This window comes from Microtus pennsylvanicus, chromosome 1 (genome assembly GCF_037038515.1).
Source record: "Microtus pennsylvanicus isolate mMicPen1 chromosome 1, mMicPen1.hap1, whole genome shotgun sequence".
Classification (NCBI taxonomy): domain Eukaryota; kingdom Metazoa; phylum Chordata; class Mammalia; order Rodentia; family Cricetidae; genus Microtus; species Microtus pennsylvanicus.
In genome coordinates this window covers 203,689,059-203,702,056 of record NC_134579.1, presented here as the reverse complement: position 1 = coordinate 203,702,056, position 12,998 = coordinate 203,689,059, and the positions used below count along the sequence as shown (strand labels likewise).

The 12,998-nt window shown below is 37.6% G+C and overlaps 1 protein-coding gene across 2 annotated transcripts in view; it reads right to left on the bottom strand.

Annotated features, from left to right (window-relative positions):
- Window positions 1-712: 712 nt before the first annotated feature.
- The window catches only part of Tab2 (TGF-beta activated kinase 1 (MAP3K7) binding protein 2), a 55,443-nt gene continuing 43,157 nt past the window's right edge, over window positions 713-12,998 (bottom strand). For both annotated transcript variants that reach the window (XM_075949238.1, XM_075949245.1), the window contains 4 exons: window positions 8,770-8,930; window positions 8,468-8,561; window positions 7,379-7,459; window positions 713-2,563 (listed from right to left, as the gene is read on the bottom strand). In XM_075949238.1, coding sequence (XP_075805353.1) covers window positions 2,421-2,563; window positions 7,379-7,459; window positions 8,468-8,561; window positions 8,770-8,930 — 479 coding nt within the window. In that variant the 3' untranslated portion in view covers window positions 713-2,420. The remainder of the gene's footprint in view (window positions 2,564-7,378; window positions 7,460-8,467; window positions 8,562-8,769; window positions 8,931-12,998) is intronic.

The following is a 12,998-nucleotide window of genomic DNA, read 5'->3' as shown; positions in this document are numbered from 1 at the left end:
AAAAGATGAGTCCTAACTTCTGCAAAGTGTGACTATGAGTTTTCTTGAGGAGAAGCACCACCGCACACTCAGCACCAATGCATCATAGGCTTAGTAAACATAAATTGGCCAAAGGATCCAAGAAGTCACATTTGTTTTGTACAATGGGGTACAATTTTAAAAAATATAAATGAAATGAACAGTTAAAATGTAACATGAAATGGGGACCATGGGAGAGGGGAGCAGAGAAAAATATATACCATAAAAAGAAGCCACTATCCGCTTTCTCCCTCAATTATAATCTGGTTGCTTTCATCAGTTAGAAAGCAGCCTGAAGCCAGAAATGGTGCAAGCTTAGAATAATGGGACTCAGGAGGCTGAGGCAGACGGACTGCAAATTTGATGCTAGTCTGGTCTATGTAGTGAGACCCTGCCTGCAAAAACAAACTAGCCAGCCAAGCAATCAAGACACCCAAAAGAAACTGACAATAAAATAAAAAAATCCATGACCAGACGAAAGCTGGAAGCTTCTGAGAAGACTCGAGAGAATGCGGTGCTGCACTCTCCAGACTCCAGTTAGCTATGCAACATGCTGGGCACAAACTGTCCCACAAACATCAAAAACAAGTCACAAAATCCACATTAGAATATAAGTTTTTTAATTTTTATAAATAACTTATCTGTTACAAAGATAGTTTACCCAGCTAAATCACAAAACCATCAACTCAAGATATCCAAATTACATTTTATTAATAAAACAAGTAAAAACTGATTTACCAATCTTCACATAGAACTGCAGAGGAAGCTGAAAAACAAGGCCTACTTTTAAAACAAAATGCATCAAACATACGAGGTTTGGGGTCTGTTGTCTAGTGACCGATGATTGCCATATTTCTTTCCATACTCATGATGCAAAGCCTGGAGGCCAAGGCTCTGGCCTTCACAAGGCTCACCTGTAATAATCCTGTTTATTTAAACATAGCCACTTATGAACATCTGCAGTGGGGCAACCCACAGTATTTCCTGTCTTTGCTAGATTTCAGCACTTCCCAGCCCCACTCTAAGCACTGATAGACAATTTCATAATTCTTTTTAAACGCATACTGTTTCTTTTTCTTGATTTCATTTAGTTATATACATTCCTGATCATATGAATATTTATTTTCCTTACAAAAATATATCATCAAAATAAAGAGATGTCTGAGGTTGTTTCAGTGTTCAAGTCTGCTTGTTTTCTTTCTTTTTTCCAGCTTTTCTTCAGTTGTCCTAAAGATGACTATGTTTTATAAATACACATGAATGTCACCAAGTCAGGTTTAGAAATGGACTGTCCCAACAGTACAGCAACTACACTTCTTTCCAACAAGAAAAAAGGCTGTTGGTACTGCTGCTGTGGCTGCTTCTGAAACTGAACGTTCCCAGTGAGAACCTCCATGAAGTTCTCTGGGACACCATACACGGGGCAAGATGTAAGTGGGCTTAAATACTTTTTGCTTTAAGCTGCTGTAGAAGACAAAATGACACGTTGGTCACCCACTGCTGAAGTCAGTGTACAGCATGACCTACTGACATGTCTGCAGCGTTCCTGCAACTCACATGCAGCGCCTGCATGTCTCCTCAGAGCATCGGCACACAACGGGACAAAGGACAGGAGCAGGAGAGGGACGTTATTTGTGCACAGTTTCATTTCATTAATGCTTTTTTATCTTACGGCATTGCTTTTCTCAGTACGGCTTAGAAAGGAACATGATGGTGGCCTACTAAAAGGGAAAAGAACATTAGTTAACAAAAGTCTATTACACTATACATATAGAAATATAAGAAAATAATGAAGAAATCACTTAAAGCAGACGTGAGAGATCTGTACAGTAGGGAAGGCTGTGGGGAGCTCACTGCGGATTTGTACAGACAATGCATACTGCTTTCCTTCTCATCATTAGACCCTAGATGCTGGCTTCACAGAGACGTCTTCAGGGAAGACAAAAGACAAGGCCAAGAGTACCACAGATTTGTGAAGTCTGCCCGCATCCACTGGCACTATGCGGTAGCAGAGCTTTTAAATAGTTAAACCTTGTTCCTTTTCTTCGTGTATGTAGTGTTTCACCAAAAACTTTAAAAACACAAAAAAGCTATCATCCTATTCCTTCCTCCTGTCAGAATCAGTAGTGACATGAAGGGGAAGTACTGGGGACGCTTAGGCATTGACAGGGTGAGGATGGTCCATGGTGGGACAGCGACACTGTGCGCGGTCAGGCAGCAGGCAGCCCAGTCTCTCAGATCATGGTTCTCGTGACATTAGACTGAGGTATTACTAGCTCTGTGGACTGACACTGTCCTGTCACACACCTTCCACTGGACTAAATCCTATGTAGCAGTGAAACATTTACGATGACAGAGGACTTCCTTGAATTTCAGATGTGGTTTTAGAGGAGACATTTGGCTCAGAAATGCCGAGGCATCTCGCACTGTTCACAGCGGATTAAGGCCGGGTGATTCAAAAAAGTACAGGCAGTGCAATTCCACTGAGCCCCCTCCTCATCCTCGGTGTCTTGAGTCTTTGGTGCTTTGATGGTGGGCCTTTGATCTGTAAGGAGGCAAGAGGAAGAGAAAAGCTAAAGAAGTAGGAAAAACCCAGTCTACCAAATTACTGGTGACTGACTAAGGTGGCAGGAAGGCAGCTGTCAGCAGACACGCGTTTTCCCAGCCTCCTTCAGTCTGCGGCTTCTCCTCTGAGAGCCACTCTCCACCACGCCCGAACCTCACTTTAGACTGTGAGTGTGATCTTGAGTTTCACTACTCATTCCAGTAGGGTTTATGTTTGTTTCTTACTAGGAACGGAAGTTTCAATTAAATGTATTTTTTCTTAAATTTACTGAAAACAAACAAACAAATCTTTATTAACTGTTTTTTGAGACTGCGTCAGCCCATGTAACCCAGGCTGGCCTTAAATTTTAGCAATCTGCCTGCCATTTTAATCTCCTGAGTACTGGGATTTTAAGTGTGTGATATAAAACTTGTTTTTAAAGAGTAAGTTTCCCCGCTCCTTCCCACTACCCCCCTTCGAGACAGGGTTCCTTTGTGTAGCTTTGGAGTCTGTCTTGGAACTTGTTCTGTAGCCCAGGCTGGCCTCTGCTTGGATAAAGGTGTGCGCCACCACTGTCTGGCCTAAAAAACTACTTTTAAACTGTTTACACTTAGGTCAATAACGAATGCTGAAAAAGTAAGCTGGTGTCAAAAAATCATCACATTTTCCAGTTTTATTTTTTAAAATCAAGCATGGTATGGGAGGCACTGAATCTGGTTTACAACAGCAGGGAGCTTTTGCACTGTGTTCCTTAAAGATGTCACTCTTTAGCTGCCATAACCGAGTCACCACCTTCAACAATGAGGTCTTCATCTAACATGTTTCATCTTAGACTTAAATTATAATCTAGTCAATTGTTTTAAACATGTATGCACTTTGTATATGTACAAGTGTTGAGTACATGCATGTAGAGGTCAGAGGACAACTTGTGGGAATTGGTTTGTTCCTTCTACCATGCAGACCCTGATGACTGAACACAGCTCATCGTGGGTTGGTACCCTTACCATTCAAACATCCTACCAGCTCCACTTGAGCTGATTGATGTTTGTATATGAAGTGAGGTAGGAGGCCAATCCCATTATTCGCCAGTTTAATTTACTGAAACACCCACTGCGCGTTTCTGGCCCCTTATTAAAGATAAGGCGACTATCAATGCACCTTGCTTGTTTCTGTTCTCTTCCTCCAGCCTGGCTATCATGTTGTCTACCCAGTACTGTACTGTTTTGATTACTGCAGCTCTGTCATCTATTTTGAAATAAGAGTATGTTATTTTCAGCTTTGTCCTCACTTGAGATTGCTCTGGCAATTTAGAGTCTTTTTTGTATAAATTTTAGGATATTTTTCCAAAGAAGGACATTAGAATTTTGATAGTTACTACATAATCTATGGATTGGGGCTGAAAATGGCTCAGCAGTTAACGAGCCCTGGCTGCTCTTTCACAGGACCCAGGTTCAATTCTCAGCACTTACATGGTGGCTCACAACTGTCTGTAACTCTAGTTCCAGGGGATCCAATCCTCTCACACAGATACATGGAAGTAAAACACTAATGTACATTAAAAAAAAAATCTGTAAATCATCTTGGTTATCTTAGATAAGTGAATAGTACAATTTTTCCAATCCATGAACATGAATTTTTCTGCTAATTTCCTTCTTCAGTATTTATAATTCTGGAATAAAATTCTTTTGCCTCTCTAAAGTATTTTATCTTTTTGATTGTCACTGTGAATAAAAATGAATTGTTTTCTTGATACCTATGAATTTCTTTTGCATAATTGTAGAAAGAAACAACTGATTTTTGAAGGTTGACTTTATATACTGCAAAATTAGTGAATTCACTAAGTAGGTTTAACAGTGGATGCTTGAAACCATGGCTAATACTGATTCTGATACATGCTATAACTTTTCTTAACATACAAATACCTATAAAACAATCTATAAATTAGGCACATTAAAAGAGTAGCATTTCATAGTTATAAATAATAAACAGATTATAAATTATATAAATTATAAACAGATTATAATACTATTCTAATAAATTCCATCTAAACGTTATAAATTATTTCTGGGATATTCCACATGGTATTTTAGAATGTGAGTAACTGGCTACCAATTAAGAGAAACTACAGCTGGAGATAAGCACATGATCAGTTTCTGCAACTAGGGGGAATTCTGTTTCCTCTTTCCTGATTTGGAAAAAATCTGATTTTCTGATTTTTATATTTTCCTAAAAGAAGTAGAGATGGTGAGCACTCCTAAGGCTTTTAAGTTTCCCCCACTAAGACATGATCTGTGTGTTTTTGACAAATGGCCTTTCTTGTGCTGAGGTTAGATCCCCCTTTGTTGTGTGGGTGCATGTGTGTGAGGGAATACATGCACGCCAGGGCGCATGTACAGAGTTCAGAGGACAACTGCAGGAGCACATTCTCTCTAGTATATGGCTCCAGTGACTGCATCCAGGTCATCGGGTTTCACAGGAGGAACCCTTCTGGGTTACAGCATCTTGTATTTTATGCTTTAATCAGGAACGGATGAATTTTCATCAAATGCCCTGTAAATGCCTACTGACATGGCATTGCTTCTTCTTTGTTTCTACTTGTATACCACTGACTAATCTAATCTGTCTATGCCGAGCAGTTCTTATATATCAATGGTAAAGCCACTTGGCCCTGGTGATGGTCTTTCTAGGATAATGTTAAAACTACAGTAAGAACGCAAACACGTGCTCACTAGAATCTGAGCCTAGAGCCTCCCATTACTTGAGTCTTTGGCCAGCTTTGGTCTCATCAAGATTTGCAAGTTTTCCTTTTCAGTTTTCAGGGGGAAAAGAATTCATACTAATTCTCTGAATACCTCACAGAATTCACTCAAAAAGCTATGTAAGTCTTTGCACCTTTCAAAGAGATATTTTCATTATGGATTCAATCAGCAGGCTTGCATTTCTTGATTCAGTTGGATAGAATTTCTTGGAATTTATTTCTTAGAAGTTATTAGTTTGTTGACATTGGTCCCTTAAGAGTTTTTTTTTTCCTTTTTGTGAGGATTCTCAAGGTTGTCATGGCTTCTCTTTCAATTTCTATTTGAATTTTCCCTCTCCTTAATCTGTCTAGCTAAGGGTTTGTAATTTTACTTTTTTTAAGTATTTTAATTCATTTTCTACTGTTTCAAATGATTTATGTTTACCCTTCGTTATTATTTTCCTTCTATTAACTTTGGGTCTACTTTCTTATGCTAGGTCCTGTGGTGTGTAATTAGGGTTGAGTTATGTTTCTAATGCAGACTTTCTCTCTATAAACTGAACATTTGTGTGGTTTTTGTTGCCTCTCAGGTTTTGGTGTGTTTGTTTTTTGTTTTCTATTAGATACTTCTGTGTCAAAAGTGGGGTCCTGGGATCAAACTTTAGGCCTTGGACTTGCTAGGTAGATTTACATCAGTGAGCTACATATTTCCAGCTCATGCTCATTTCCTCAAGACCAGTGGATAGTCAAGAGGGTATTGCTTATTGTCCATGCATGTTCTGGTTTCATTAGACTGAGGTTGAAAGATGGTTGAAATAATTCTGACCTTAGGCTTGTTAAAACACACTTTAAGGTAAGATAGCACTGTAAATGCTTGTGTCTTCTTATTGAGTGTATCATATACATAAAATCATTCTTTGTCCTTCAAGACAACTTTAGATTAAAAAAATCTGTCCGATTAATTATAGCCATTCATGATTTCCACTTATTACCACTTTATAAAATAGGTTTTTGTATCTTTTCACTTTTTAGTTTTTATGTCTTTATCACAGTGAGTCTCTTGATTCAGCGTATTGCTGAATCCTGCTTATTAAAATTCACCCATTTGCTCCATCAGTTGGTGAGTATTCCCATGGAAGGCACTGGTTGCAAAGTGTGCTGACTTAGCAACTTCTCCCCCGCTCTCCTTTCCAACTGTCTTCCTTGCTATCTGATGATTCTTTTGTTTCCTCTGTTTTTTAAACCATCTAGACTTGTTAAGAATATGTATCCCCTTCTTTGTGGTTGCATCGATATCCTCCAGTTCTATCTTTCTATTTTAAGTTGGCCGAAGACTTAATTTCAACTCCATGTTCACCAACTCTACCTTACCATATTATGTGCTCTTGGAGTCAAAATTTCTCTTAATACTGTATGTCTATTTTCATTTTTTTAAACTTAACTTAGGGCTAAAAGCAAATTATGCACCACGGATACCACTATGCACTATGATACCAGTGTCATAGTGTCCTAAATGCATACACCTACATATTTTACTTTGATCAGTCAGATTTATGCACATAATTCCATTTGTACACATATTCTAATGCCTGGCTCAAATACAGACATATTTCAATATGTTTTAGTTTGGTGCACACATATTCTGTGACTGTCAATGCTACAAAATGTTACTAGATGATACTTTTTGAAATTTATCTGGAATTCAGGATATATTACTCAGAATTATACAGAACAATGTTTTTGAAAAATGAAATTTTGTAAGGTGACTTCCTTATCATTGTTTAAAGAAAATAAACTTTTATACTTTGTTTTAAACCCAAACTTTCTGTTTTGGGAGTACACAGTGGTTACGCAGGTCTCAAACATTAATTACTCTTAAAGTTAAATACATTACACTTTTGCATCCCCTAACCCAAACACCAGAATTTTAATGAAATAAACAAACATCTTCCTAAATCCACTCCAGAATGCCAAAGTTGGAAGCACTTCTGAAGTGGAAGGTTGAAAAAAGAATTAAAATTTCCTAAGATTTTGCTTTTCAAAATGTAACAGTTTTCACACTTATTGGATACACTAACCTTTGGGTTTTGGTGGCACAGGACCTACAAATCCAATATTGTCATAAAAGTTATGAATAGCGCTGGGGTTAAAATGTGGTCCTGAAATATATAAAAAGTAAATATATCAATATTACTTTTGATATATAAAAATCCTTAATTTTATTTTTTAAAGCAAGCATTTCTTTCTAAAAATAAACAGAAGAAATGCTTTAAATTATACCCTCTTAATTTCAAAACCATATCTCAAGATATAGGTATAAGATAACACTCATAAACAGAGGCAAGTGGTAAACTGAGAAGAAGTGAAATTAATGCTTGTAAGAAAGAATTAGAAGCAGACCCCTGGTTCTATGTGACAAGTTAAAATGATATTTTATTAACATTTTAAAATCAGTTTAAGCAAAATCCACCATCTTTTAGTTTAATGGATGCTGGACTATATACAGAAGTGTAACTCAAGACTTCTTTGTTAAGTTTCCTTGTCTCTTTTTAAATTTATATATTTCTATTATTTCCCCAACTTCAGAATTAGATTTCAGTGATAAAATTTTATTTAGGTTTTTTTTTAATGGAACTGACTTAAATATAAGTATGCTTTACTACAATAAGAAATTATTGATGGTTACTAATTGCTCAAAAAAGTATAAAGCCCTATCATGGTCCTAAGAAGATATAACTCTACTTTTATGTTCTTTCTATTTTATCAATTAAAGATAGTCTCAGTGAAATGAGGACACACAATTCTTGAAAGGTAAAATAAAGTTACATGGATACATCCATAGTAATAAATCCTGTTAACAGACTCTCTACACACAGAAGCTAAACTGCTGACCATGCAGCCAGACACACAATCGTTGTCTTCCCTTACCACAGGGCTAAGCAAGAAGGCTACAGCAGATCTAAAGGCTACTTAGTATATCTGGCTTCTTGAATGAACTGCATACTTATTGGGGGTAAGGGGGCGCTAAAAAGCCAATTGTTCTTCAGCACTATCTGGCTCAAAGGAGAATCCTCTGAGACCGTGACTGGTAAGTCTGTTCTCAGGGACAGGAAAAGAGCCAGCAGATCAATTCAATGAATGTCAGCTGAGTATGCACTGAACTTTACCTCGGGCTTGAAAAAGATCAATTTCTTTGGTTAAGCAGTCAATGTCAATCTGGAGTTGTCTATTACAACTTCTCAGCTGCTGCATTTCTTCGAGCTGAAAAATAATTCCATGTAAAAAAGGTTTGTATTGAATTATCATGTCATTAGTTAAGAAAGAATGGAGTTTGGCAGGGGAGGTAAGGACAGAGAACCAAGTAGGAATTAAGAGCATTTGCAGCAAACTAGAGCAAGCCTTTACACTATGGCAGCCGGCCTACTCTCCTGTGCAAGCGTAGAGGTCACAGCGGTTGTGCAAGACTTACTGAAGGTATTTGGGATATGGAATTTGATCTCTTCAGGCGCCTTCGAGTTAGATTGTTTTCCATTTCATTGACCTCAGATTTGAGTTTATCCAGCTTTTTCTTCTGCATCTCGAGCTCTCTTTGAAGCCGTTCCATCCTGGCCTTCTGGTGCACCAGCAGAGCTGCAACACGGTGACAAGAGTGAGCACCCGCCCCCCAGCAGCGACCCCAGAGCTACTTACAATTTCAAAAATCTTAATCTGGAAACCATCTTAATCATTTAAGCAAATACCGTACACTTAAACTGCACTGCTGAAGACAATGTCTGTAGTCTCATATGTTTTAAACAGTTCTAGCACAGTCACCTAATCCACTCGCTGTTCTGTAGTTCACATCTGACCCTTGGGAAGATCAAGTCTCTTTCCACTTGCGAGACACACTGCATGAGATATTCTAACACGACAATTTCACAGATATTTTCTAAGGGAGTATGTAATGGAGTAAAAAAATACATTTTGACGTATGTAACAAACAAGAAAATCACAAATATTAACAAATTGTTCAAAATGCACATTAAAAACTCATTTAGATAAACACTATTTTCTCATTCTCAGACTACATTTTGTGAAACTACTTTAGCAGAATTTCTAAAAGAAGCAATAAATCTCACAGCATACATGCTGAGCTGCTGGGAAACCTTATCAAACTGTCAAAAGGTGTATGCTGACGGGAGCCAGCCCTGTGAATGGGAGCTTTGTCGTTTAGGACAGCTGACTGAAAAGACACCTTGGGATGCTGCTACCCAGAGAAGATAAGAAAATACCTTAAGCCCACATGTTTAGAAATGTTTGAATACACAAATACTTACCATGGTATTACAACTGCCTGAAGTGTCCATGCTGCACAGTGACATGCTGTACAGGTTATACCAGAGGCTGGGGATGCAGTACCATTACTATACAGGCCTGGGAACTCCATGGTAATTGCATGAGTGGGATAGCTACATGGCACAATTACCAGAGGGAATCACTTGCTAAGTGTTGTATATCTGTACATTTAAAATTGAATTCCAGGGAAAGATAGAGTATGGAGAAAGTCAGGATTTGAAGGACAGTGCTTAAAAGTGTACCCAAACTGAAGATAATAAAAGTATAATGCTAGAAGATAAAGGAACAATTTGTTCATCTAACTAAATTATCAAGAGTACAGAAGTAGAAACACTTTCAAAGTTTGGGAGAATTTATCAATGACAGGTAGCTGCTGCAATAATTTTTTAAACACGAAAATGAAGAAAAGGATGGCACATGATGACAAACTACCAAGAGCTGAGTATAACAACCACGCAGGTCAACTATGGTGAGCGTGTGAGGATGGCAGAGATGGCTGGAAGCCAGGTGTTTAAAATTCTAGAAAATAAAAAAGATTTAGGAAGTACAAAAGTATGCCAGGGTCTTGGAAAGAATGACCCAAGAACATTTTCTCTGTGTTTCTCCTTAAGGGCTATGCTTATATTTACACGAAAACCTATTCTTAAATGTTAACATGCTAACTGTTTAGAAATTACTAATGAAAGGAACAAAGGTGCAATTTCTAAATGAAATACTCAATTTCTAAATTAAAATAACAAAAAGAAAAATAAAGAACATATGTTTTAAACCAAGTGGGCAAGGAAGAACATGAAAAACAGAAAACAAAAATGTGACAATAATTTAAACTATTATTAGTGACCACAATAAATGCAATCTTAAATGTATTTGTTGGGACAGAGATATACAAAAAGAGATTCTTAAAAATATTGATTTTATTTACTATGTATATGTTTTGCCTGCACGTATGTGTATTCCTTGTGCCTGCAGAGGTCAGGAGAGGGAAGAGGATCATCTGGAACTGGAGTTATAGATGGTTGTGAGCCTCTGTGGGCGCTAGTAACTGAGTCCAAGTTTGTAGTAAAACCACTTCTGGGCAATCTCTCTAGTCCACAAAGCAGTTTAAATAATTCAGATATATGTTGTTTATAACAAAACTTCCTCTCATTCATTCTTTCAATGAGCAGAGAGGCTACTACATTGGAGGCAATGCAGGGACAGAATAAACAAAGAGGCCCTGTGAGTTCACAGTAACTGAGAGAATAGGGTAAGACAAGACAGTAACACCAGGACTCTTTGAAGGAACCTTACACAGATAGAAATGGGGAATTACAGAACTCAGTAAGCGCCATTTAAGCCCTCTTTTTTCCAAAATTAAATTAATGGATAAAAGTAATTTAGGTATGCAACCCCTTTCTGTTGTTGGGACAACCACAAATGGGAGAAGTTAATTACCAGCACTGCTTCTGGCGTATGCGCATCTCAGAGAAAGCTGCCTTCGCTCAACAACTGCCAGCTTCTGGTGGACACCAATGTTTCTTAATTTTATCGGAAACCATAAAAAGACACTTCAAATTCTAGATGGTGTAAGTTTTAATAATTTTAGGCACTTTAAATAATGCCTAATTCTTCTAGAAACATATAACTCAAAACTATTAGAAGAGAATGCACTTTAAGACGATCCATTGTAAAATGTCCCAAGTATTGATGGATATAAAGGTTTTAGAATTCTTCAAAAAAAAAAAAAAGGTAATTTTTGCCACTAAAAGGTAATGGGTATTTATTTCTCAAGTCTTAAATTTATATGATTTAATGTGCCTAAATTAGCTTTTAAAATAAATCTAAACTATTCTAGACTTAAATTGTGTTGGCAGCAGAGACTGTATCTGTTTTATATATTGCTGTATTACTACTAGACATTTATTTGGTGACTGAATAGCAAAAATTCAAAGATGGCAGCTTTTTAAAGCATCCTCTCTTCATCTATTTTGCCATTTTTAAGGCTAGCTGAAATCAGATCTTGCAGTAGGGCCTGTAATTCAAAGAACAGATACAACAAGAAAACTGAGGCTACTGCGGATCTCTGTACCTAAGACATCCACGTCATTTATATCCGTACTGAAGAGGCCTGTGCCGGGCACTACCTTGTTGATATTCTTTGTATCTAAAATTGCGTACAATTTACAGCATTAGGTCCAGAAACTGTCTAAAGCTTACTTCAGACAGATCTCCCCTTTAGAAGCAGACAGGGCAGCAGTCTTCAAGTTAGTGATGGGATGTCATGAGGCCAGTTCAATGAGGTTTCAAGGAGTATCATCGTAAGTAAAGAGAAACACAGCACAAGATCTCTGCTGTCTGCTTTTCCAAATAATGAACATGGAAAGGTTTTCTAATTATGATACAAACCCCAAAAACAAGAAGGGAAAAAGACCGGCAAATCTAAATATGTAAAAGTAAAGCATTTAAAAACATTGAGTGAGCCCTGTTACTGCAAGTTAGGAAAGTAGACTCAGCACCCTTCAAAAACAGGCATGCTCACGAAGTAAGACATATTAGTGTCTTCAAGGGTATTCATCTTCACTCATAAAAAGAAAAAAACTCCAAACAATACATTTGTATGTCTCAGAACAAAGAAGTATTTTCTTTACCCAATCATGTATTCCCTCCACAAAAGGGGAGGAGAGATCTCGTGAACATTGTCAAAGTGCTCTCTGCTCATAAACGGGGAGCACAGATGAGCACAAGAGGTCTCGGAAGCTCCATGCAGAAACCGGCCCCATTTACTGTGCAGCACAGAGGGATGCAGAACTGCAGTTTACTTAGGTATGGCTCTAAGACCTGCTTTACCCACAGACGTCTCTGCAGAAACTAGGGCTGTGGCTGGTCTGCTAGCATTTCTCCTGGCATGGGGTAGAGATGGGATTTTTTTACTATCTGGTTCTTGGGTGGGGTGAACAGAGCCCACCAGCTCATCTGTAAGGACATATTATAGAGTGTGAGGCAGGGAGAACATGAAGTCAAAGCTTATTCGGGCATCATAGAGAAAGGCCTTGTCTCAAAATAAAAAGTTAATAATTTCACAGAAGCACATCTTATACTTTAAAGAGGCTCTGGATTATTTGTGATAATATCACAAATTTGTAATAATATCATGTAAACATTACATATATAGCTATAAGGCTGTACTACTTAATGAATAAGAAAAAGTCTGTATTTCTGTAATATAGATGTAATCCTGACAGGTTAAATTTATCAATCTGTGATTAGATGTGATTATCTGATCCCCCCCATGTACTTACAGATATCCATATGCATATAGTATATACTAAAAATGTGCTTATATGTATGTATATTTATATATATGAGTGACTATAAGGAGAAAGA